The 27,754-nt window shown below is 43.5% G+C and overlaps 1 protein-coding gene and 1 long non-coding RNA gene across 3 annotated transcripts in view; one reads left to right on the forward strand and one right to left on the reverse strand.

Moving 5' to 3' along the window:
- Positions 1-12,986: 12,986 nt before the first annotated feature.
- Positions 12,987-27,754, reverse strand: part of Mondo (MLX interacting protein mondo) — a 110,818-nt gene continuing 96,050 nt past the window's right edge. For both annotated transcript variants that reach the window (XM_075684529.1, XM_075684530.1), the window contains 2 exons: positions 26,418-26,529; positions 12,987-21,366 (listed from right to left, as the gene is read on the reverse strand). In XM_075684529.1, the coding sequence (XP_075540644.1) occupies positions 21,330-21,366; positions 26,418-26,529 (149 nt within the window). In that variant the 3' untranslated portion in view covers positions 12,987-21,329. The remainder of the gene's footprint in view (positions 21,367-26,417; positions 26,530-27,754) is intronic.
- Positions 21,152-27,754, forward strand: part of LOC142575289 (uncharacterized) — a 31,784-nt gene continuing 25,181 nt past the window's right edge. Inside the window, exons 1-2 of the long non-coding RNA XR_012826620.1 lie at positions 21,152-21,273; positions 27,517-27,618. This is a non-coding gene — a long non-coding RNA (uncharacterized LOC142575289). The remainder of the gene's footprint in view (positions 21,274-27,516; positions 27,619-27,754) is intronic.

Genomic DNA, 27,754 nt, shown 5'->3' on the forward strand with positions numbered 1-27,754 from the left:
CTTCCACAGTGCCCTACTCTTCATAATCGTTGCATTTCTGTTATCTTTCGTCGTTACATATTTTTCGTACTCTGTCAGATACTCAATTCCAAGATACATCCCAAGCAACCCTAGCCAACTGCCGATGCTTGGCCGATTGTTGAGAAATGGTCGGAAGCCAGCTTCACTGGCCATCCCACTTTAGAAAACAGTCGGCCCGACGACTCCTTCCAGCTACATCGGCACGCGGCCGGCCACACGGGCTGGGCCTCCGTCAGAGCACAACTGGACGCCGAGCGTGCCAAACGCTGGTCGGTGCAACAAGCCGGCAATGTATCAGGCCGGCTTTTGTTGCCGACTGAACTTTGGGTCCACGTATTTTTTTGTTAGACAGCATAAAATATATTGCACTAAGTACATAACAACAATAGTAACAAGCATTTTGCATGCTGCCATAGCTCATGCACACTGCAGGAGCACCACACTGCGACTCCGGACTTCTTTAAATTCCTTTTTAATGACTTTGCTCGTACTGCTGCTAGGTTTGAACTCACGTTCCGCTAAAAGGCCGCATTTTTTAGTTGTCCGCATTGGTAAAACGCTTTGCATTGCTGTTAAAACTAGTTCGTTCGCAGCTGGTCCGGTTTGACTGCAGGTAGGACGTGCCTTTTCGCATGGACCATGGAAAGCAGAAATACTAATTAAACACTCTGTGAAAAACGCAAGAAGAAAGAATACGACCGCACTGCGAAATTTGAGTGCGAACGAACAAGCAATGTAAAGGATTCTTTTAAAGCTTGTTAGTGCAAACATGCATGCCTACTTCCAACGACAAGCTCTGGTGACTCGGGCTAAGCGAAGAAAAAAAAAAAGGAAGTAAAGTAAAACAGTCCAGCGGCGCGGAAGAATGCGGGCAAGAGGGGAGAACGGAGCCCAAGGCCGGGTAGCGTGGCTGGGTAACCGCAGTATGGAGCTAGCAGGGGAAAAAAAAAGTGCGCCACCAGGGAAGGCAGGCGGAGAAGCGCGGGAAACTTTTCTTTTCGACCGTTTTTCTTTTCCCTCCATGTTTTCGACTGGTCTCTGCAGCTGGGTAACATGGCCTGGAGTTGTACACTGCGCTTGCAGCAGGGAAGCCAGCAGTGTCTGTCGTCAGTAAATTTTGAATAAACGGTGCGATCTATCTGAGCCCAAGATGAGAAATTCAGAAACACGCCCAAGGCAGTACCACAAAAGCACTTGGACGTGGAGAAATTAACATGGAAGCATATGCTATAGTGCGTCGCAATAAATGTACAGACTATTTGGAATATGTTTTTTTATTCAGTATAGTTTTACCTATACAGCTTTACCTAATATAGTTATAAATTTGTCTGAAACCATGGAACAGCTTACAATAGGCAATGTTATATAGGTTTCTTTTTTCTTGTCCACGAAAGCTGCTGTCAACTTTATATGCTTTCACGTATAGCGCATTCATACATCGCTCTTGCGCAAGACGAAGGAATGACACCACTTCCCAAATGGCAGACTGTGCGCTGAATGCAGGCGCCTACGTAACCTAGCTCCCACGCAACCTATAGCTCCCATGTGAAAGAAAGCTTCGTCATTAGAATATCTGACTCATGCATGTACTGCCTCAGTATATAAAACCGCATCCGTCGGAAGTCTCATTGCGGATATTTTATATAGGAAAGACGTCCCGTAGAATATTACCCTGCACTTCTTCTGGCACATATGTATAGGGGAAAAAAATGGTCGTTTAATGTGATCGAACATTCAGTTTCTGCGTTAGAATATATATGTTTTCTGGTTTGTATATGGGGCTATGATGTCCTATCGCACTCAATATCAGCTATAACGCGAATGCGCGAGGTAAAGCGGTCCCACGTTGTAGCTTGCACTGAGCGCCATGGTACGTGTCCAATCGAGCCAACCGCATGTCCGAAATAACGTCTACTTGTTTAAAACATATACCATAATGCATAAACGGAGATTTATAGCTGATTGAGCATTTGTAGTTAATGACATAATGTAGGGAATGGGTACAACCACACACAGAGACACACGTAGCTGGAGTGCCTGGATGCTGGCGTAATTAGTTGGCCATTGTTGGTGTTTACTTTGTACAAAAACAAACTAATAATAATAAAATAACAATACTATAAAAGGAGGCGGTATTTACGTGCTGCTACCATGTGTCACCGGCTATAGGAGAGGTTGTGCAGTGTGAGAGCACGTGAGCCACAGAAGAGGCAACACACGAGACACACGCACTTAATATATTTGCACGAATATAGCGCGAGTTCCCCCCCCCCCCCGAAATTTCCAGCCTCGGAACACACCTCGCATTATATTTGGGTTTGTGACATAAACATAATGTGTTCTATTTTTCCTTTACTTTATCTAGCGCTGAGATTTCACCGTGCGCAAGAGCGCGGGAGCGAGTTGCCACTGTGCATTTCGCTCCGCCTTTGTTCTCCCCCCTTTCAATGTTTCTTAGTGCCGCATCAATGTGGTTACAGCGTATTAATCGAAACCTTGTGCAAGACGATCGACGGTGATGTGTATAGGCCCGCCAAGCGAGTGGCCTTGGTCGCACACTGCGTGAAAGGCTTTGCCGTGTTCGATTCTATTGCGGGTATTTCTGAAGTGCTGCCTGTGGAATAATTTTGGTCACATGGTGGGCAGAAACCGTTCTCGCCGACGGTGACAAAGTCGTCAGCAGTAACAACGAGTAATTCTGCAGGCACTCGTCATTTCACTGTATTTTGCGACGGCAGTTCTCAGTAACGAAGAATAAATTGCGTCTCGCAAGCACGCGCTTTTATACATCGTTTCCTGTTTCCTAGCGGCATCACTTCACGTAATATATATATATATATATATATATATATATATAGTCTTTTTTTCTGAGACTGAAAGTCCATTCTCATGTTATATTCGTGTTCGCGTCATATATGTTATACGTGCATATACGATAAGTGTTTAATTGGCTTCTGAGTGACGTGTCACGTGGGACCATGCACACAGTCCGACAGCCGCTGAGGCGATTCTTATATTTAAAAAGCTGCGTAGGTGCAGCTCTGTCTTGCAGAGGCCGCCAAATTTAATGTCTTGTCATCGGTCACAAGAAAAGCGAGCATAATAAAGTAACATGTGACAAAAAGTCTTCACGAGTGGTTCAGGCAGCAATTGAACAAACACTTTGAAATTGAGCCTTCAGGCCATGCGTTCACACGCGCCAGTGCGTTCCGACAGGCTGCGCAGTGCTTTGAAGAAGTAAGAGGCAGCAATTTTATGTTGTTGTTACTTTTGCGTAACAAATGTTGAGGGACAAATATGATGACGGAATAGACCAGCTATACAAAAGCGATGACGGCGGTTCATCACACGGGGAAAAACAGCAACCATCACATACAGACGTTAGTGACAGTTCATCTGGCACTTAGATCAGCTTCCGGCTAAAGGATGGTTCTGTGTTTTGTTCTGGACTGATCGAACTCTAGTAATTAGAGCAAATTATGAAATCAGAATCAAATTTATTTTCGCCATATATGCAGGTGCGCATGCAACGACCACTATTATGAGAGCAAGAGTACATGGATACCAGTGTGCAAGTCGCAAGAAGAAGACGTATCGCGGAAGTATTACATTTCCTTTACCAAAAAGCACAAGATTTCAATACTTAATAAACGGATATGTTTGTAACAATATTGTATCGTTCATTATTCCTTCCTTTTTTTTATAGGTAAACTATCGAGAAAATAACTATTTAACGGGGAACAAAATTTAATCAAGTGGATATTGGGTTATACAGTTCTCGTAATAGTAATAGTCGTAATAGCACAGCGGAAAGAGTCAAGCAAAACTGAAGCATGTGCTTGGGCTGCGGTAAAGCTGGGGAGAGATGGAGCATGTTTTATTAGAATGTGAAGATATCTGCCCCGCGGTCGATTTAGGCACCAGTGGCCTCCTTGAAGCCCTTGGGTTCAGCACGAGCAGAGGAAAAGTCAGAGTTTCTCACTATACTATCGTAATTATCGAAGTGTCGATGAGGCGTTTGTAGGGAAAGCCAAGGGACATCTAACTGCGGTATTTTCAGCGACATACTAATTGCGTACAAATTTTTTCTGACTGATAAACAAACCCTGCGAAATATGTCTAATACCACGTGACTGCGCTCCCACCCGGATTAAAGCCCCTTAAACTTCGTAAAGTAGCGACACTCTCCTCCTTCGCCTTCATTCTTTCTCGTTTCTCCTCTCTTTCACGCTCCCTCCTCGACTGTGGCACCAATTACGAAACAATACAGAATAGCAACGGCGTAAACATGTGCTCCTCGCCACTCATAGATGTTTCTCAAGCGAAAGTGGCGCTGAGGCACGACTGTAAACAAACGAAGCCGGCATGACGGCCCATGTGATGTCATTAGGCCAATAGCGACGCGGTGTCGGCCTCAACCAGAGCGCGCGAGGAGGAGGCGGCATTCCTCAAAGCATGGCACTACTTTACGAAGTTTAAGGGGCTTTAACCCGCATCATAAAGCAGCGCCCTCGAACAGGCTCCTTCCAAGTTAGCCAGAACGAAATGAAGACAATAAAGAAAGAAATAGCCACTAAAGCATTCCGTAGATATGGTTAACCAGCGAAGCTGAAACGTGCGGCCCCTGTGTTTATCACTGCGTTAATCCCGATGATTCAATAAACGACGGCTTGGTAGGCTGCCGGATCCTCGGTACGCAGTTGCTGCTTGCGCTCGGCTGCACGAGTCTGTTCTGCCCGGGTTGCAGTATCGGCATGGCGTAGACGAGCTCGTTCCCGGTTCTGCTCGCCACGTTGCTGATCGAAAGCTGCCTGCACCTCAGGAGTATGTATGGCGCGTGGCCTACAAATATCGGAGCGGGACAGAAACTGCTGCGCGCCCACTTGGCTGCGACGGACAGCAATGGCATCACTACTGGCGCAGCCAATCAGGCGCCTCTCTTTCGCTTCTTTTTTTGTGTGCATTCGCATGGGGTTGCGCCGGAGGTGTTTTCGGCTTACAGGCAACAGACGGACGAATCGGCTAGCCATATACAGCTTTGCTGTAAAACATAGTGATCAAGATAGTGCCTTATTTGCCGCGCCTCGGCCAAAGTAACATGTCGCGTTTGGTGTTAGTTGTAAACAAGCTGCGATAGCTGTTAGCATAGATAAAGTGCACGGATGGTTCTTTTCTCTTTTTTTTTTTTGCCGCAAGACCTATCACCGCAAAAGCGAATCGACATCAGTGCGAATGTTTAAGGGTGCGTTTTGTTTCATCCGAGTCACAATGTCTTTCTCTAATGAGTAAAAACTGATCCTCGCCTTGGGAGCTGCAAGTGACAAGAGGAAAGCTGTAAATAAATATATATCAGTCATGAAAGTGGGGTGGTAGACCAAACACATCAACTATCATCAGAAATGATGAAAACCTGGCAGACAAACTGGCAGCTTCAAGAAACAGCGGCGTAGGACTCTTACCTTTGAGTCCTAGCCTATGCACAGATGTTCTAGTATTCATGGCCTCAAACCCTCATGCTAGCGTGCGGGACGCGGCGCCCAGGTACCAATTTCGAAGTCATAAGTCTGGAGGATTCTAAATGACTTGGCCTTTCACCTGTACCATCTTGACCAATACCCATGCTTGGAAGATAGGGACCTGTAGAATCTAGATTTCTTGAATTGGATCCTCACAAAATCCGGTGAGTCACTGGATATCTTGAGAAACATATGTGCACAATAAAGCCAATTTTCACAGAAACGCCCAAGTAAATTTGCATAGTGCACACCATTGGAGTGCTCAAAGCACACTGGCTAAAGCGTAATCGGTACCAGTACCAGTGGTCGCTCAATGTGTGGTTCGGAATTTACACCGATGCTATAGTTGGTCTAATCTTCTTCGATCACACACTGACTGGACAGCGTTATGTGAACAAAAGCCTTGGAGCGGTGGATGAGTTCCACAGCGAAGTCCCACTGTCACGTCTTCCACTTCTGTGGTATCAGCAAAATGGACCACCAGCATACAGCAGCAGCCGAGCACGAAACTATTTGGATGCAACTTTTCATGCGCAATAGATTGGAAGGCACGGCCTGTAAATTGGCCGGCTAGGCTACCTGACATCTCTCCACTCTCTTTTTTTTCGGGTTGTGAAAGATTGTGTTTACATGATCGAGACGGACATCAGGTTAGTCCAAGGCAAGGATAATAGATGTCTGCCATAGAATTTCGGCGTCTGTCATCAAGAAAGCCACTGAAGATGTGATAAAACGGACACAGTACTGCGTGGCTGCAAAAGGAGATCTATTCGAACACCTCCTCTAGGCAGCAGCTGGTGTTCTACGGAGCTTACAAATTCATAGACAATAGGGGCGCACTGAAATCTGATGTTATTTATTTTTATTTTGCAGACATCCTGATTGCCAATTCGGCTCATTTAGAAATGGTATATTTACTTTCTTGAACGCATCGGTTTTAACTTTTCTCTACACGTTGCTCGCTTGCCGGTCTACCTATTTCACTTTTACTTTTTTGACACGAACCTGTTTTTACAGCACGTATACACTTTCATGAAAAATAAAATGTCACTTTATTTGGCTTTGGTCCAAAGCAAGTTTCTCGCACCAGATATAGCATCGGCGCACTCTTTCGAAGTGGTGCGAGCAAAGCTGGGATTTTTAGACATTCTTTATATGCCTATACATTGCTTATCGCATTTCATGAGTGGTCAGCGTGGCGCTTCGGCCGCATTATCAAGGGGCTTTTGTTACCAATATGATCATCGGCCTTGAGAGACGCATAATGCGTGTGACGTAAAAATGAGAGGAAGGAATAGCTGTGAAGCCGCGAAACCTGCTGTTGGTGCTGCTTCCATACCATTACCAAGGTGATGCGCTGTCTCTTTGGGTTTCCAACAGGCAATGAAGTTACTTTCAAACAGCTTATTTGAGGGTGCTGCTTTATGCTGCGGGTGGGAGCACACTCACATGGTAGTTTTCAGATTTCGCGAGGTTTGTTTGCCAGTCGGAGAAAATTGTACGAAATTAATACGTCGCTGAAAACACAGCAATTAGATGTCATTTGGGTTGCCTACAAATGCCTCATTAACACTTAGATAATTAGGACAGTACTTCTCAACTTAGATAATTAATTGCAACTACTCCACTGTACTGGAAACAATATGCACTACGTTTTCTTCGAGTAATGCAACTGCTCTTTAAGTCTTGGTGCACGATAGCTGTGGCACCCTGTGTAATTCACTCAGTAACTGAAATAAGGCCAAGCCGGCTTCACTCGAAATCAGAATCAACAGCAGTCATGCGCAGGAGCGCTTATATTCGGAATCACAGAAAAAGAAAGAAGACAGAGAGGCTGCAGTTTTGCCTTCCGGCAAAACTGCAGCAGTATTAGTGATAGCAAAGTATGCGACAATTACATGAAGGAGGATTACACCATCGAGAGACGCCATATTCTTCTTGGTGGTGGGAGAGGCCTCTGGCTGTGAAATTGAACTGTCTCCTACTATGAGGCCTTGTAAAGTCTCATATAAGGCCATCACTTCAGTGAACAATTCTTCGAGGACACACAGAGTTTCTTTCTTCAAGTGCAAGATATATATATATATATATATATATATATATATATATATATATATATATATATATATATATATATATGTGGAAAGCTCGTCGCCCCCCTTCCCCCCTTGGAAAAATAAAAACTTTCCACCTATGGTGACGACTTAACATACTTCGAGTCTTAAATCTTAAACCTACATGTGAGGGGGCTGAAGTAATCGTAGGCCATTTGTCAAAAAAATTAATTTCCATTGAAACCCAATGTAATTGTATGGGCATGAAGTGTTGCACTTAAGTAAGCAGCGAGAATCTTGGTTTCTAATTAATAAACCCGCAGCTGCAAAATGGGCATTTTCTCACATCTCCATAACTGGATTGCAGTAAAAGATATACTGTCAAGTTTACAAATTGTTGTAATAGGCCACATTAACCCTCATTGTGAACCAAGCAAAGTTAGAGCAACTTGTTTATTTCTAGTCATGAACAATACATTCGCGGGGAAAAAAAAAAGCTACAAGCTCTATTTCGTAATCGGCTTGCTGGTCTATGTAAAAATGAAAACTCGATAGCTTGGGTAAATCACAAATGCTACTAAATATAGGCTATACGTCCAAGTCTCCCACTTTTGAACCAGAATTTTTAGGTATCAAACTCAGTGTAGGAAAAATAAACCATTGAGCATTAAAAGCAGCATCACAAAATACTAATTTTTTTTCTTTTGTGATGAGAGTTAAACCTTCAGATCAACGTGATCTTCATCACTTCAGACTTAAAAAAAAGGATGAAAAGAACAACAACAGCAGAGCAGAACTTTAATAGCCAGTCGAAGGCAATGCGTTTAGCATTGATTCAATACAGAGGCACCAACGTATTGCCACCGTTGAAAAAAGTTGTGTGTGAGGCATGCACTACAGCGGGACTCCTATTTTGCACTTCCCTAAAAGCGCTCGGTGCCATTCAGCGTCGCTGTCGTGAAAGCAGCGCATGGCTTTTGAAATACATGGCATGCTGGTGCATACAAATGCTGAGAAACGTCTCATGCAGCAGCCGGGCTCCTGTCTCCCACTTCACTCTGCAGTGCTGGGCAGTACTGATGATAATGTTAGATGCTATCTTAGATACTCTTTGGGTATCTTTTATCTGTATTATGTGTGGGGATGCGCGACTCTCGCGCGTCCCCTGATGTGTTTTTCCCGCATAGCGCGTCTCCTGTAATCCGGCCTCGCAGCATGGCCTGGCGCCCGCGGCGGTCGGAGTGGTTGAGGCGCAGTACGAGAGATGGTGCGAGTGTTGCGCTGCGGCGGGGTTACCTGGGCGCAAGGGAGAACACGCTCGCTCTTGTGCGACGGACCGGAAGAACGCGGCGGACGTCCCGCGCGTGCGCCGATCCATGCTTCTGCGAGACCGTCTCGCGTGGCCGCCTTCGAACGCGCCACCGTTCGCGTGACCGTACGCGCGAACGACCAGGCGTTGGGATCCAGCATGGGGCGAACATATTCGCTCGCTATCCGGTCGCGGTGAGTCGGACTTCTACATTTGTCGCGCGCCCATCGGCATGTTTTGGGGATAGCCACTCAGCTAGCAGGCATTGATCTATGAAAGGTGCAATAAATGCCCTTGTGATTGTTTGCACTACTGTGTTGTTGTTCCTTTGTCCCAAGGGTACGGGTGGGAGGAGAACCTCACACATGATACGTCTGGCAAGACATGTATCAGTATCTGTACTTCCGATACATTAAAGAATGTATCGTGTATCTTAAGATACAACATACTGCTATCGCAACATCACCCTGCGAAACTATAAATGTTAGCTGAACTCTGCTTCTCAAGCTGCCAGTAAGCTACCTGAATAAACTAAAGGTAACAACATTCTTTTATCTTTCCTCCAGAGCCCTCCAGCGAGGGCAGGCGATGAGGGCTGCGCATCCCTCGCAAATGCCTGTAGGCAGCTGTCCTTCCTCTCTTGATTTTTTAGAGCGCAGCTCTTTGGCGTCCGTTCCTGGGTTTCGCGTCGTCGTCGGCGTCGTCGTCGGCCTCGTAACCAGCTCCGCCCCCCTTTCATCCCCCCAGCGCTAGCAGCGACCGACTGATACCGCTGGATGCCGCTGACGCCGCTAGAGAGTCAAGATAACGTGACTGCATAGAACACCGTCGCCGCCATGCAGAAAGAGGAGGAAAGGGTCCCCCCTCCCCCCTGTTCTTGTGTGGCGGATAGCTGGGGTTGACACACTATCGCCGTCAGCGGCATCAGTCAGTCGCTGCTATCTCTTCCCTCCTCCCTTTATCGTGTTGTCCGCTTGCTGCGCGCGCTTCTGCCCCCCTCCGCTTCCGCTTACTGCTGGTTGCTCTCGACGGCGGCGATGAGCCTCCGCTTCGGCGGCGCGAACTGCAGGGTCTTCTCGGCGGCGGCGATGAGCTTCTGCTTCAGCCTCGCTTACTGCTGGTTGCTCTCGACGGCGGCGATGAGCCTCCGCTTCGGCGGCGCGAACGGCAGGGTCTTCTCGGCGGCGGCGCTTAGCCTCTGCTTCCCCCACGGCTGTGACAACCTCGCGAGGCACTTGTATAGATCTCGTCTTTGAGAATCAAGCATTGGTGTACCAAGTCGAACATATATCAGTCTATTTCTCCGACCACAAAGCTTCCTTCATGACTGTCAAGAACTGTTAGTGGAGTCTTTGTTAAAGGAATACGTGTGAAAAATAATAAAAAAATTATGTGATAGCGCATACATGTGTTGCTCGATTTCTTTGCCTCAATCTATCCAAAAGGTGAAACAGCTTATTTGCTGCGCTCAAATTTCGCATTAGGAAGTAACGTAATCGTCGGTAATTTTTTGTTTTTAGTTGCATAGGTGCCACGACACTTGCTCCTAGCCACTGTACTGCGCTGCATACGCCAACGCATACGGAGTCTTTCGCGCCTGCTCCCTATAGTGTCATTATCAAAGTTTCTCTTGCGTGGTGCTTTTGCTACAATGTCTAAACAAGGCTAGATGTTAGGAAGGGCGAGTCAAGAAACATTACAATAACAAATACTCCGTTTTTCTCATGAGCACCCACACAAGCCATTTTAAGCTATTTTTCACAGGCACCGAACTTTCTATTATCTGACCTTAACAGCTAAGTAGACAGTACTTCATGCTTAAATACCACAGCTATTAGTGGTGACACCTGTATCATGTTTCTATGTATTCACTGTGATTGAGTGATATGAAACCGTCTTTCTGGCTTACTTAGATATATTAAGGTGAAAGCCTTAAGTAGCTTGTTGCAATGGCTTATACCTAAAAAATGTGGCATCTAGTCAAGTGGCAAAAAAATATAATTATCAGCAATGGCATATAACTCCGTAAGCAAGCAAAGATGCAATGGCTCATAGCCCTGTAAGCAAGCAGAAAATGGAATGGCTCATACCCCTTAAGGCAGAAGCTACAAGTGCTCAGCAAAGTGAAACAAACAGTGCATGCATTCATTGAAATCATCCATACAACACACAGAACAGCATACGTTTCAATAAAGAAGAAGCTCAAAATAATCATCTGAACTGTCAATAAAGCACTGCATACTCCCCTTGGAGGTACGCTATGACTTACGATGCTCGCCAAGCAAGAAACGAGGTGTGACGTGTGAAGCGGCGGGAGCAAAGTGTTTTTTGACCGCAACTGCTGCTTCCCCTGGCTGAGAGGACGCAACGTAATGTTAAAGAGAAAGGACACTGGCGCAAATATGACCCCGCTATACGAGAGCGCAGAGCCGCAGCTAAGCGTCGAAAATGAGCAGAAGAAGCCAAACTGCGAAAGGAGCAACGCAACGATGCGAGACGGCAGCAGATAGAGGAGGCCAAAGCTCACACACAACGGTTTGCCAAATGTTTACTTCACACTGCAACTTGTTATGTCTTGCAAGAAGTCTGACCACCCCCGATCATATAACTTTTAATGCATTACCAAGTGTGAAGCATGCTTTTGCCTTCACAAGTTACAGGAGTGTAACATGCTACCAAATTTTTCCTTGCTTTTTTTTTAGCTCATCCTTAAATTTCTTACTGTTACAAATCACTAGGTAATCGGGGCTATAAGTAGCACTGTGTGAATAGCAGCGGTATCCTGTGACACTTTGTGCAACTACAATAGTATGAAAATTCTTGGGCTGTACAAGTTTTCTCACAGAAGAAAAAATCGTAAAAGTATTGCATGTTAATAGATATGCCATTAACGAACACTTTATGCCAGTGGATAAATAAAACATGAAAGGTCATTGCAGCTTTATGTGCTCTCTGTATACACCGGTGTGTCACAGAAAGATGTAGCACATCACACAGGGTTACACAAGGGTACATGTACACATCCTTGTACAGTTGGCATCAAAGAGGTTCACTGAAGACAAGCGCAGACGAAGAGGTAGATACTCAGTGCTCCAAGTTGGCACCAAAGAGTTTCATGGAACAGTCGTACCAGACCAGTGGCCCATGTTGGAATGAAAGAGGTTCGTTGAAAAGCGGCAACATTGCCAAATACTCAGTGACCCACGTTGGCCCAAAAGTTGGTTTCGAATCCTGTTCCTTCAGCACAGCCACGCGATGCACTACCCATCTGACCATGGACTACCCAGTGACCCAGGTAGGCGGGAAAATGGTTAGATACAAACATTCATAGATAGATAGCTACCCCTCAAAAAGTGTGTGAAGTACCCTAAGAATGCAAATGCATTAATAATGTCAGAAAAGTCAGACTTAATATCAACCAGAATAACTGGAGGAACATATCTGCTAGGTGTATACAAAATTTGAAATTGCAATGCAATTATATGCAATGTACTTAAGCATAAACCCTCCCACTGCCATAGGTAATGAATAATCTTTGGAGCACCAGAATCACCCCAAACATTGCAGGTCTGGTCACAGTTTATCAACAGGTTTGGCTGTCATGTTACGTGATGGCAGTTTTTCCACTTATATGGGTGTCACAAGGCGCACTTTTGATCAAGATCGATCCCGATCAGGAACGAATTTCTAGATTGTGATTGGCTCCTTTACGTAAGCTACAGGAGGGAGCCATTCGCTGTCGAGAACTTCAATCCAGATCAAACTCGATCGCGACTGAAAATGGCTGTTTTATACTCGTATTACTTTCTGTTGTCCCTGTGTAGTGTAACATTATGCTGACTGAACCTGTCGATATGCACCAACTATCCGTGCAAAATACCATAATGCACTGCAATGCTGAAATGCCATTGCATGCTTATACACTACTATCAGACGTGTCTTCTGGAGCAACATTTTCATTATGGCCCAAAATTGATAGAAACATGTACTCACCAGACTTGGCTCTCATAGTGCAGCTATTTCAGTATTGCATACCTTCACTCCTTGCTTTTGCAGAATTTTGCAAGTGAATTAGACACAATAAAAGACAGTTAAAACAAATTGACTTTATTGAAATACTCCACATGTTTCTTTTTTCCTGAGCCAATGAATCTTCTTTTGTACTGTTTCACTACTGCGACTCATTGTTATAGTACGTCCAATGTTTGTTATAACATACCTGCCAACCTGTGAACATTAACACTCGTAAAAATCCTGCAAACACAATCACGGAATTCTATTTATTTATTTATTTTGTTTTGCTCTGGGCGTGCATATTTTGTAGGATACATGCGCAATTTATTACAATCATTTACCTTTAAATGCAGCACACGAGCCGTAACAAACTTTGCAGCATCATTTAAGTGACAAGCAGCACATTGCTTTTCAGATAACGGTGTCTTTTGCAGCTACCTTGATGTTGCCAATCTTTCCTTGTATAGACACCTTTCTCAATAAACCTGCGCAGAGCGGGCATTCTTCTGGTGTCCTTTGATTGGCACAAGATTTTAGAGAATATTTTCAGAGATGGTCGAGAAAAAATTTTCGCTTACTTAATTTTTCGTAAAATTAGAAGCAATTTTTGGAAAACCAATAAACAAGCCCGAATTTGTAATTTTTACGAAAAATTTGGTGAGTCGGTGGTTATGTTATAAGCATATATTTGCTATACACTGACATTGATAAGGAACCATAGCTGTGCATTCACTGTATATTTGAGCCCGGGCCTGGAACAGGCCTGTTTGCATCGAAAGACCAGCCATGTCCTATGCTAAAGAAAAAAAAAGCCCGCCTAGTCCAGCTCGACATAAAAAACTAGAGGCCCATGCCCAGCCCGCCACTATGAGGGCTCCGCTGCGATGACAAAATAATTTTTCTAGATTATATAACACTTTATTTACCATGTAAAAACTAATTAAACATACAGTGCTTACTATATTTGAAAAAAAAAAAACATACACACATATCATTATGGGTGTATGTTTACTTCAGTTGTTCCTGTTTCATGTTTTAATCTTGGTAGTAATGTTGATGAGCCCTGTATTGAGGTGTATCTTTTGTATAGCACTTTAGAAGGCTGCTTACTCTTTTTTTTTTCCCTTGATTTTGTAACCCCCCTTACACAATGCCTCCATGGGGCCTGTAAGGTATTTTAAATAAATAAATAAATAAAATAAAATGAGTTATCACTTCAGTCGGAGCTCAGTACATGGCCCAGCCTGCCTGACAATAAAATACAGTGGCGTCAGTCTAGCCCACGGGCTGAGTCTGTGCACACCTCTGTAGGAACTTTTCAATTTACTTCCATTATAAATCTATTTTTTATACATAGGTTCGAATGTATCATTATTCACTGTGCTTAGAGTAGCAAAAAGACACTACTTTCTCTGACTTATGTCAAGCTCCGTGCAATGTCAGCCTGTTATGCGACAACAAGCCCATGCCTCAGTCAAACAGTGATATGTGCAGTCTAGTGGTGTGAACATGTATGTAATGAGAATACAAGGTAAAAACTGGGTCTGCACTTTATTTGCAGAGACAACACAGGGCAGGACATATACAGATCACCGAACACATCACTGTGTTCAGAAGCAGGCATTTAATTATATACCTAGGGGCAACAGTTGTGCTTTTTTGCAAAAGAAGGCAGATTTTGCCTTCCTCAAGAAACAAAATTAAGTTTGGCACACACGCACGTTTCTATTATCATGTAGAATTGCATGTCTGACATTATTCATGCTGCTGCATGTCATCTACGGCTCTACTAAGGATACATATATAAAGAAATACACTATGTCAGGCACAATTTAGTGACTAGACTTAACAGACATTTACCTTGAAATTCAGCTAACTGTATCTGAAAGAAAAGAAAGCAAAACGCATTGACAGTGCGAGTGCTTATGCCTAGTTGTGACTCCGAATGATGAACTCAAGATTTCATTAAATGTCCCAAAGTAGCTGGTAACCAGGTTACTTGGCTAAATATTTACTTTGCAATGTTGCAGAGTTTGTGGTTAGCTCTGATGTGAAGCCACCAATGTCATAGCTAGCAGCACTTGCAGATATGTTTAAGATGTTTGGATTAGCCCAGCATGTCAGTTATCAGTGTGCCCACAGCACATTATTTTGGCAGTCACAATTATTTTAAGCGCAAGCCATTTATAAACAACTCATCAAGGCCTTGAAGAAACAGTTCTTGCAAACACTGCAGAAGATCCAACAAATGACAATGCAGCTATTTGATAAAGGATGAAATCACATGAAGTCATGGTTGTTGAAGAAAGAAAGAGACAGAGAGAGCATAAAGAACAGAGCATGAGCATGTACACACACTCTCACACACATAGTTTTCATCTTTGAAAGAGTTATAGCTGCTCCCAATACTGCTTGGCATGACTTTAATTAACCACAAAACAAGTATTTTCTGTTACAAAGAAAATCACATTGCATCTTAATTTTGTGAAGAGTCAAGTGCAGACTTGAAATGTTTTCACTGGCTTGTAAAACAGGACTCTAAAAACTGCTTCCGTAATCAGAAGTGAAGCTATTTAGAATACAAAAGCAGAAATGTTGCTAAAGAGAAGCTTTAGATGGAGTGCTAATACTGTGGTTTGAAATTTTTAACAAACTGCATTTACAGAAAATGAGCCCACTAGATTGGTAACATGTGTGTCAACCATGGGACTTGTGCTACTATTGAGCATGATTAGTGGTAAGACAGCAAACATCTCTTAAGATTATATTCCACAAAAACAAGGTGGTTCATTATTTTAAACATAGCCAAGCAAAACTCAGTGCACCCAAATGGCAAATAAAATGCTCGTTAGGAAAGCCAGAAAGGAGAATGAAATAGAAGTACAGCAATGACATGCTTGTTCATAACAGTGAACAACTTTAGAACTTTACTGTCTCATAAAAAGATGCATTCAAGACAGTTTCTTGAAGCCAACAGAACCATAGGCCTGATTCAGTGTTAATGCAGGGAAGTGGACTTCATATACGTGACCCCTTGTATGATAACAATACTTAAAAAAAAAAAAAAGAAAAAAAAGTATCCACTGATATTTTTATTCCCTTATCCCAGTTGCAGAGAAGCAACAGGCTGAAACTCAGAGCAAGTGTGCAGATCATACAATAGACTTCCATCAATTTGACTCCAGTTAATTCGGTCTTTTGCTTAATTCAATCCAAACCGAAGGCCACGGTTGGCGGTCGCACATTTCTGTAGGCCACTATTTTTCATTCCTTAAATTGGCCTTCTCTGAATAATTCGAACTTCACTGGTCAGCATGCACATGCCTGACACCAACGGCAACACAAATTGTGACCACGCCTTAGCAGCATTAAGGGACACTGAATGCATTGAAAACATGCTATCTCCTGCCAATCTCCCACCGAAAGTGCCAATTTTTGGCCTGCCTTCCACAGAATTCCAAGCAAAAACACCAGCTCACAACGCATGATTTACCCCATTTACCCCAATTAATGATTTACCACAATGAATTTACTAATTTCAACATGCACCTTGTTTAAAGTCATTGCATCCGAAAATTTCCTCCTTTTGTAGAGTTGACTACAGCTTTCCGTTGGTATCAGCTGTATCATCATAGTAATCACAAGCTGGCAACAAAACAAGTTTCCACGTAGGTAGGTGGCAGCAATGCGCTGCTTTCATTATCAAAGCTAATTCAAAAGAGAAGCTATTTTACGTGCTAAACTAGCAGCAATAGATCACTGCCATATGTTTTTGGCATGTCAGTGTCTTGTGTATGTCACAGGGTGAACTGGCAAAGCTTTTAGCCTAGGCATGGAACACCATCCTGTTTGCAATGGTTACACAGTTGTTCAAGAAACTGTAGAATATCAAATGCAGTGGACTGCATGGAGGTTGAGACGTAGCCCATAGTGATAAAGAGTTGCCTGAGAGTGACGATGATAGACATGCAAGGTAAATAAATTGTCATTCTGTGAACGCAAACTCTGCAGGTTCCATCTTTTTCCGATTGCCAGAATCAGTGGCATGCTACTTTTTATCTTGTTACAAAATCGGGTGCATGTTGGTTTTCGGTGCACATTGTTTTTAACTTTTAATCCATAAATGCCAGGTAGCTATGCATTATAGTCGGAAGTGTGTTAGAACTGGATAAATAAAGCAAAAGTACGTTTGGACATATTTTTTGTCTTTCTTTCAATTCAACCCACTCAATAATTCGATCAAGTTAACCCATTGGATCTATCAAGGTCGAATTAATGGAAGCCGACTCTAATAGCAGAGTTGCCCATTCATGCTTGAAAATGCCGCAGCCCTACGAGCTACAAGAAACTCCTGCAATCTTTAAATTAGTGCCCCAGATGGACATGCTGAAACTAGCTCTTAACTTGCCGCTCATGACTATCACTCCTTCTTGAGCTTCTGCAGTGGCATCATCTTCTGCCTGGCATTTTTGAGGAGCCTGCATACGGTGCGTGGCTGTTCCTCAGTATCTCACACCTGACCTGCCAGAGCCCTTTCCTTCCTTCGGCTGCTCAGCATTGTTCTGTGCAGCAAAAGGAATGGCATGGCTCTAAGCGGTGTGCCTCTAATGTCATGAGCCTCGGCAAGGTGGGACAGACAGTGACTGTTGTGAAGAGACGAAGGAATGTACACATTAAGCCAATTTCACAGCTCTTCAACTGCTGTTTGCAGTAAAGCATGAAGCTTTTCTTGAAGATGGTGGCTAGAATTTTTGCCTCTGGCTGGACAAATGAAACAAGAAGGAATTTACAAAAGACAGTATGGAGTAGTGATGAGAGTGACGGTATCAACATGATTATCAAAGAGGATATTCAGAAGGTGCTTCCATTGCTGTGCAGATGCTGTGACAAATGTTTCTGAAGAACAAGAGAGCTTGAGATTAAAACACGCTACCAAACAAAAATGGGCTGAAAGAAAATGTCTGCATCTTTCTTTCATTCTTTTGTTTTTACACAAAGACTGGATGAAATAAGGAGGTCAACTGCTTACTGCACTATTTTTGAGCCAGACAAGGAAGATGAGGAGAATTCGATAAATGTTACTGACAGGTTAGCCCCAAGTACTGGATGCTACTCCTAACTTAAGCTTTGGACAAGCTGTTAAGCTGCTTCATGGGACTGGTTTAAAATGCACGATGATGTAGTAATTTGAGCAATGTGGGATTACATCAATGAAGAATGACGAGAAAAAAAAAGTGGGTTTGAAGTTCCCCGGTGTGAAAGTGCATGAAGGGAGCAAGGACAATTACATCAATAAGACCAGGAGACACAAAAGCATGAAAGATCTAATGGCCTGTGAACAGGTAGCACAAGACAAAGTGCATGAGAGGTCTGTTTTGAAATGGTATACAGCTGACTCCCAATAATTTGATACAGGCTAATTTGACCAGTCTCTTAATTGTGTTCAGAAGCCACCCACGCACATCAAATGCTTCCTTTCTTTTAATCAAGGAAAATGCAAACCAATTTCATATACCGTATTTGCTCTCCATATTGAACATACTTTTTTTCCTGAAAAATTCACGCAAGGTAGGGAGTGCTTTCATTATTCGGAGTGAAATTTTGAATGATTTTCTTTCTGTAGCCACCTCTAAAGTAGGAGACACACAGTTATAATTTGGCTTTCGATGCATTGGAACAGCAGCAGATCTGGGGTTTTTTACCATGCCATAGTGCTGAATGGAACGCCCAGCATTCAGCGTCGTTTGGTTGCAGCCGATGGCAGCACAGCTAGCTTGTGACATTCTCTTATGTTCCCTTCGAAGAGGTGACGCTGGCAGGCCTGTTTCGTGTTGTTCCAATCACTGCGGTCGAGACATTCGCCTGTATTGTTTCTCACGGGGTTACAAAAACTGGCTACAATTTGTTCCTGACAGGAAATATAATTACTAATTGAATAACATTATCTCAAAAGTGTACCTGTTCTGCAAATTAGCACCTAGTGCTCAGCCACTTACGAGATTGGCAGCGACAATGCGATGGCATTTCGCAAGTGGACAACACACCGACTGTCTGAGCGAGGCCCCTCGCTTGGCTTGCATGTTTGTTCTTTGCATTAACGGCATTTAGTAAACTAATTGTATTTAATTACACACGACATTGGAAGAAAGCACTCTTTGAAGAGCTTGGGCTGGATTGGCTGAATTGCAAGCACCAGTGACCATGGTGTCCACCAAAGTAGGCCTACTGGCCCTACCGGTAGCTGTCAGCGGAGCCATCAGTGGATGACGTGCCATTGTGAAGTGTTTGTCGCTCGGACGGGCATGATTTCATTGACAATGTTCATGCAAAGTGGAGCAGCATTACACAAAGTATTTTGTTTTATACTTCTTGGTGAGGATATGAAGCCTGCAGCGCGTACAAGCTGGGATGCTGAATAGGGGATGTCATATGGTGCACTTTGATTGAGATTGAATTTTTCGGTCATGATCAGCTCCTCTGTACAAACTGCAAGAAGAAGCAAATCGTAGTCGAAAGTGGCCATGTGACAGTGGTGTTACGCAATGCTCACTCGTTTGGATACATATCCCATGTGCCCTGAGTGGTTGTATGCCGCATGTTGGACTGGATGCCAGATTGTATCGGGTGAAAAAAGCTTTTCATGTTGCCGTCTCCAGTAGCGGATGCATAGTTCATCTATGCCGAGGTGCCTTCTTGATGTGTGTTTGTCATTCTTCAAAGCATATGCAGCGGCTTCGAGCTTGAAGCAGACAGTATTGCTTGCATAGCCCCCCTTGAGGCACGTGATAAACGCAGGCAGCGTGTCACTTTACACACGTGTGAATATCACGAACGGGCCAATCGAACTGACAAAGAAAACATGGAGTCATTGAGAAAGGAAACATATACATGGAGGAACACTGGCTTTCCACAGGTGGCACTAGGTAGCACTAATAAACTTTCAAAAGTGGCCTCTGAGATTGTCAGCAGGTAAAATCTTGAAGGCCATGCTCTGTGCAGCACAGTTTACGTGCCGCTCGGTGTTCAGCAGGCCGAGGAGATGACCTTCACGGCAGCAAATTTGGGGTGCGATCATTATGTGAGGGAAAGAAAAGCTCACTTTTTTTATTCGAAAAGTGGGAAGCGCACTCATTAAATGAGTGCATTCATTATGCAAGTAAATACGGTATATCTCGTAGTGGTCAAATTAATGGTAGTCTAATGTATAAAGAAGCATCGGTCAACTAACTCTTACAGGTATTATGCCAACGTAATATATACAGTAGCATCTACAGCTCCATTCTAATGCAGAAACATAATCGCAGCACAAAGCTACAGAAAATGAAACAGCATATTCATAGGCATAAGTAAAAAGGTATGTACAATTTGCCTCACAAATATACACGCTAGATGTAACGCCTTACTTGCTTCAATTCTTGTGCCAAGCAGACAATGAATCACTGAAATTTAATGTTACACACACCACACTCTTCTAGCAACTCTGCTAAACAAATCTGATAAATAAATGGGCACTCCTGCAACTGGTGCCAGCACAGTACAAAAATAGTTTTTAAACAGTATAAGCAGCCCTTGCTAGCAAAACACTACCAGTAAAGGACTCAACTCTCTTGGATTATAATCACGCTTGTCCAGCATCTGTACTAACACAGGACGTGGTGTCACATGCCAAGTAATGCACTTTTGCAGTCGCTAGATGTGCCTGGCGGCACAGTTTAGACTGAACATGTAAAACTAAATTTTATGGCTCACAGCTAAATCAGAGAGCAAGTTTTATAGTGCAGAGTAAAATAATGACAGGTTCTACTACTTTTCTTGCACACCTTATATGATGTGGGCACTTGCTTTGAAATGAGACACAGGTCGGAGGTGTGAAATAAAAAAAAAAAAAGAAATTTGAAAGTTTTGTGGACAGCAAAGTTGAGAAATAAGGTGAAAATAAAGAAAGAACAAGACATACATCACTCATGCAAAGAAGGTATCTAACAAAGCCAGACATTCAGATGATTCGGATGACACTGTGTACAAAAGGGGGGAAAAAAAGAAAAAAGGTGTCACACGTGTGGGCAAACAAAAGGAAGGAGGTAATTCAACAAAGTACAACAGAAGGCAACAGACAATAGGCACGGATGTTGAGAGATACTCTCTCACTGTCACATAATCTTACATTGCAAGCTGCCTCCAAAAAGAATGGGCACTCTTGGCATTCACACAATACAATGTGGCCACACAGTGGCCCAAGTGGCTGAAGGTAGCTGAAGTGACTTATCTTTGCCACTGCAGACAGGGTAGCACATCTCAGCTGAAGGAGGAGGCCACTGCTTCAACACCCACAGCAAGGACCCCAATCATAGACGAGTGGGTGAGTTCACTGTAGACTGTTACTTGCACTGCCAGTCGGTGAGTTCACAGCAACTGCTACCTTTCTTTTTGACGCTGTGTTGAGAACTTGAACCTTGTACAGACACACAAAGACGTAAAGAAAAAAAAAAGGAAGACATGATGAACCACATCTGTCAGCACGGCAGCTTGAGTGAAAATACTGCTAATGACCAACTGGGCCTCACTGTGTCAAAGAAGGGTGAATTCAAATACAGTGAAACCTAGTTATACCGTAGCTGGCCAGAGCTCTGAAAAGTGTGTACTAAACGGTAGTACTGCTTAACCGAAATAGCATGAGATCGCCTACCTACCTGTCAAAAATGGAACTTAGAGAGAGTGCAATGAAAGCGGAAAAAACATGCAGCATTTATTCACTTTGCGCGACAAAATTGTTATTTTCGTTTGATGCCACGCCAGCCTAGCAGTGACTACAGCGGCCTCAAACTTACTGAAGCTGTCAGCCAGCTTTTCAGCCAGCCCCCTCTTCTCTGCAAACACCCGCAAGGCAGATTCTTCGCTGGTGTTGCATGTTCTCTATGCTCGCGGGCGGTAGTGCTGGAGATGTCGCAGGGCGTCTTTTCATTGCGCGGTGCCGTTCTTGTCACGATGATTGCATTTACGAGCCTGACGTAAGGTGCAGCTTCTGCTACTGTCAGGTCTGAATCACCTGTGCTGTCGCTTTCCGTGTCGTCCTCATCACTGTCGCTAGCTGACACTTTGGCAACAACAGAGACAACGATGGTGAAAAGTCAAACCTAATAGCCGACATCTCTTCGGGGTCACAGCAGCGCTGCCGAGCAACTTCTTCACATTCCAAATGCCAGACACCGTAGTCAGCAGTAAATTCCTGCCACATGCTAGTGCCGACTCCTTCGTGTCATGTTCGAAAGCACGAACGATGTCAAATTTTTCTTCTATGCTGAGCACCCGGTGTCTTTTTTATCCGAGCTTCGGCATGATGCGAGTCCTTGTTTGCGTATCACCACAACACCACAGAACACCTATAAACGACACTCTCTGGCCAATGCATTGCTCTGGTATGGATGGATGGATGGCAGCTACACCCTTTATAACAGGCGGTGGCTGGCGCCACCTGGCCTTTTGCTCCCCCTCCTATTTTTTCTTTATTTATATCCCCTTCACCTTAAACTAGTTTTCACTCCCCTCCTCCTCCCAAAATAAATATCTAAAATAGTAAAGAAAACATTAGCTCCCGAATTTATGGTATTATCTCTCCCTTGACTTCCTCCACCAATCTTCTAGCCTCCCCTTCATTACTGCCACTCTTTTCTATTTGCCCTCGTTCCTCGGCAAAACCTAATGGCCCTTCCCTATCTGTCACTGTTCCCTCAGCCAGAGTTGGTCGAAGGTCTGCGCATCTCAGCATTATATGCTCTGTGGTCTCAATTTCGGCTGCGCAAGCTCTGCATAAAAGGTCCACGTATTCAAATTTAGCCCTGTATGTTTTCGTTCTCGAAACCCCCGTCCTAGCTTCGAATAATAGTGAGCTGCCGCGCGAGTCATCAAATGAGAGCTCTCTCTTTATCTCCTGTTTTTGTGTCCTATACATAGTTAGTGCTGGCTTTCCGAGCATTCTTTCTTCCCACATTTTTCTTTCCGTCTCCTTCACCTCCTTTCCCACACTAGAACCACGTTGGACCCCCACCCTCAGCTGTCGGTATCTAATCCTCAGCTTCCTAGTTCTGAGTGTCCACTTTGTGTTCAAACTTTTAATGTATAGATATTTGTACACTTTTCCCACCCACCTTTCTTTCCCCAGTGCTGCGAGTCTCTGTTCATATTTTAGCTTACTTATTGCTTCTCTACCTTCGAATGTCCATGTCCCCCTGCACTCCCTCATTAGGGGTGTTCCCGTGCGCTCCTAAGGCCAACCTGCCTACACTTCTCTGTCTTGTTTCCATGCATGCCTGAACTTCCGATTTCATGCACAGTACTGAATTTCCGAATGCGAGGCCAGGTACCATAACCCCTTTCCATGCCCCTCTGACCACCTCATACCTATTATAGTTCCATAGTGCCTTGTGTTTCATTACAGCTGAGTACCTTTTCACTTTTTTCAATCATAATTTTTTCATGTTCTTCCAAGTACTTTTTGCCCTTGTTTAGCCATATGCCCAAATACTAGTATTTTTCAACATGATCAATCTTAGTGTCTTGTATTTCCAATGGTTCCCCCCTTTCTTCATTGTATACTATTATCCCAGGCTTCTCTCTACTGAACTGCAGTCTCAATTTTTCTCCCTCCTCTCCACATATCCTCATTAGCTCCTGTAGCCCTACTCGGGTGTCAGCAAGCAGTACAATATCATCTGCGTACATCAGTCCGGCTAGTATTTGAGCTACCTTCTGCCCTTCCAGCATATAGCTTACGTCGGTTCCTATTGTGCTCTGTTCTAGCCTCTTTTCCATTTGGCTCATGTAAATCATAAAAAGCAGGGGCGACAATGGACAGCTCTGCCTGAGACCACTTCTTATTTTAGCTGGCTTTGAAGTTTCCCCCTCCCATGTTATCTCTAGCTCATCATCTGTATAAACTTGTTGTAGGAATCCAATCACCTTTCTATCTAGACCATATTCCTTCAACTGGCTCCATAACTTTTCCTCGTTTACATTATCGTAGGCTCCTCTAATGTCTAAAAAAGCTATCCATAGCGGTTTCTGCCTGGCTGCCGCTATCTCTATGCACTGTGTTATAACAAATAAATTATCATCTAGCCTTCTGTTCCTTCGAAATCCATTCTGCAGCTCACCCAAGATCTCTTCACGTTCTGCCTATTCCTCCATTCTCATTTTCACCATCTGCATTGCTACTCTGCACATGACTGATGTGACAGTTATTGGCCTGTAGGATTTAATGTTGTCCTTGCTTCCCTTACCTTTGTAAACTAATATCATTCTGCTTGATTTCCAGTTGTGTGGAACATCTCCCCCTACAACTATTTGTTCAATAAGTTGCCGTAATTTTAATTCACTTTTCTGGCCTAATATGCTTATCAATTTCATAGGTATGTCATCAGGTCCTATCACTCTTCCCACGGGGACCTTGTGTTCAATTCTGTCCCATTCCTTACTAGTCGTCCCTCTGTTCTCCTCCTCTAATTCTGTCCTGCTGTTGTCATTGTTCTCCATTTCGCTACCCTCTGGCTCTGCAAATGCTGCCTCTATTGTTAACCTAATATATTCCTGAGCTTCCTCTCCCTCTACCTTTGTTCCTTCTGGTGTGGTCAGTGAGTGCTGAACCACCTCTGTCTTCTTACTCTGTTGCCTTATGTGTTCCCAAAACTTCTTAGAAGCATTTCTGTCTTTTTTTCGTATCTTTAACAACCACTGTACCCTAACTTTTGCTATCTTGGCCTTAATTAATGCCGATGCTTCTCTTTTCATTGCAAGGTAATTCTCTCATTTTGTCTCCACCTCTTCTGGTGGGGCTCTCCTTTTCTTTGCTGCTCTGTGTTTTCTGCATGCATCTTTGCATTGCTCTACAGCCTCCTTAACTTCTCAGTCCCACCAGCTTTTCGGTTTATGTTTTCCCTGCTTACTCCCTAGTTTCCTAATCCGTCCCTTCTCTAGCTCTCGTTTAAAAATACCTATTAACTCGTCGTATGTCCATGCCCTTTGCGGTTGCTTGGATACCATGTTTTCAATGTTTTTCGCCACTTCTTGTAGCTGCCTGTCATTCAGTTCGCTCCTACCTTTCCTTTCTTTAGTTTCTATCAGTGGTACTGTTTTTCCAAAACTGATTTTGATTTGTTTGCGATCACTCCCCAGGCTTTTTGTACCTTCCTCATCAATTTCCATACCTCTCAACCGTTCATACAGTTTCTGGGACATTAGGCAGTAGTTGAATGTTGAGTGGGAGTTATTTCTTTCCCATGTTACCTTCTCGTTGCATTTAATTTCAGTATTAACTATTACAAAATCATGGGCCTCACAAAAATCTACTAACATCTGCCCTGTTGCATCTGTCGCCCTGTCGAGGTAGTCGAAATGTGCATTCATGTCCCCTAGGATGATTATCTCCCACTTCATAGCTAACTCCCTGATGTCCTTGGCCATACGTTTGAAATGTTTTGCATTCACCTCTTTCAACTCATTCCTAGTTTTCAGATACACAACTCTCAGGATTGTCTCTGCATTCCCTGTGGTGCCTTTGAGCCACATGTGCTCACTGCAGCTCTGCCTTACCCTTTCCCAGTCCTGTCCCTTAACTAGTGCCCCAAGATCTCCTCCTCTGCGGTCTTTCCCTTTTCTGGTGCACTGTACCCAGGTGTATCTTGCAATGAATGGTGGCTCTTCCTCATCTTTTAAATGGGTTTCGGCGACTCCATAAACCTGAAAATTTTCAGTTTGTAATTGTTATTCTATTTCGTCCTACGGCGCTGAAATGATGTTGATGTTGATGCGGCTCCCTGCGCAAATGCGCAGGGTGCTTGGAGGCTGTTGTTCAGATCTCTGAGGCTTGTTGTTCTGCCGGGCCGCCTGATGGAGACGATGCACTGCCGTGTGTGCGCAACGAAAAGTGGAAACACTACGTGTTAACCGATACGCACGCAATAAGCTGGTATGGTTTATGCGAATACACATTATGTTCAATGGCCACTGAGTCGGGGGATTTGACTTTACTACTTTTAAAATGAAACTACTGTTTAAGCAGGTACAGCTTAATAAGGTTTTACTGTACAGTAAATTATTATTATTTTATTATTAGTAGTAAGTGGAGCAGACCTACGAATATGAGTACAGACCAGATGTAAAACAATCAGATGAACACTGTCATTAGTAGTATTTAGCTTTTGAAAGCCAAGAAATACTTGAAGAGCTTTAGATATGCAGATCAAAAGTTACCAGTGAGTTCTCGCAACCTTCTTGTCATTTGCGAGGAGCAATTATTCTGCAGACTAAAGGTGGCAAAAGAAATAAGCGGTGGTTATGGAGGGGAGGAGCACACCTTTGCAATAGCAGTTGCCACCTAAAGAAAAGAGCTTTTCTCAATGGCTCACTAGTATGCTCAACCCTTTCACTGAGAAAAATCTTAGCCTCAGTGAAGTTTCTGCAGGTCACCGCGTATTAAGCACATTCACATCACATCAAATTTTCACTCACTGTGGCGCTGACTCTTTCTTGGTGACTGCCTGTGTGGCTTCCTCTGGTAACCGACTTGGGTCAGAAAGGATGTTTGTAGATTTGCTGAGGTACCTCAATGAGTCCAGGACACCTAAGGAAAATAACATAAATAGAGGTGCATGAATATTCTAAATTTTGAATATGAATTGAATAGTCCTTGCTATTCAATTCACGTTTGATTAGAGAATTCACTACTGGAAGTTGTCAAATATTTGTTTCTTTAGAATATATAAGAGGTGGAAATATTCATTGGGGTCTCGAGTAAGACAGAACGATGAATTTGAGGACTGTTCTAGATAATTCTGCTGCAGGATAGCGGCAGTTGTTGCACATTAGCACCAGTTTTTGAGCGAATGCACAGGGCAGATAACTTCTGCTCGATGATTTTTAGAGATTAAATAAGAATCGCTTGCTTTTAGGCAGCCTATTTATGACTTCATTAAGATTTATTATTTGGCCAATCTCACAATGTTCCCATCCCTTTAGAACTATGTGTGGTGCTGTAATATCACGCTTCTCTTCACCAGTGAAAAGAACACTCTATGTGGATCTAGTAAAATGCTGCTCCCTTGTTTCATTACTGTCAATTCCAGGATGTCCCAGGTAAGTGAAAACAGTTGTTTATCATTTACAAGCTCTTCAGTTGCTTAGGTGCCTAATTGTGCAAGATATCACACATGTATGCCAATGTATAGGAGCCTGATTTCTACAATTACCGATGCAGAATGCATACTATTTGTTCCTTTCTGTTGGTTCCCGTTTTCAAGTGTGGCTCTGTCTCAGAATGAACAAGCCGAAACCAAAGCTTGACAGGGTATATTACTCTGCAAACAATGGTAGTGTCCAATTGGATCATAAAGGGAACTCTCTCAAATCTGTACACAGACAGAAAAACAAAGTGGTGCTCCTCGCAAGTTCGTACAGAATATTCGGCTCAAAATTCAAGGGCAATTCACAGATAATCCAAGGATTTCAAGGATGCTGAAGGCCGAAATTTAAGGAAGGGGAAACAAGTATTATTCATACAAAAATGATGAAAATTAGTGAAATATCTTTATTAGCTGTAAATTTCTTGCAGCTAAGCAGCTGCTGAGTTGGGCACATGCTTCAAGCTCTTCAAGTGGCAGTAACGGCGATAGTGCACGGGCACAAACTAATCTACTCTTCTACAACATTGCAGGTTGGTGTATTCTTCCTATCACACTCTTGCGTACACTGCTGTCCCTTCACTGCTGCTGCCGTGAGTGCTACCATGAATAGTGGGGTACTTTAGGCTAATGCAGAGCCATACCTGGTCACTTGCGCTGTGTTGTATT

This window comes from Dermacentor variabilis, chromosome 3 (assembly GCF_050947875.1).
Source record: "Dermacentor variabilis isolate Ectoservices chromosome 3, ASM5094787v1, whole genome shotgun sequence".
Taxonomy (NCBI): Eukaryota; Metazoa; Arthropoda; class Arachnida; order Ixodida; family Ixodidae; genus Dermacentor; species Dermacentor variabilis.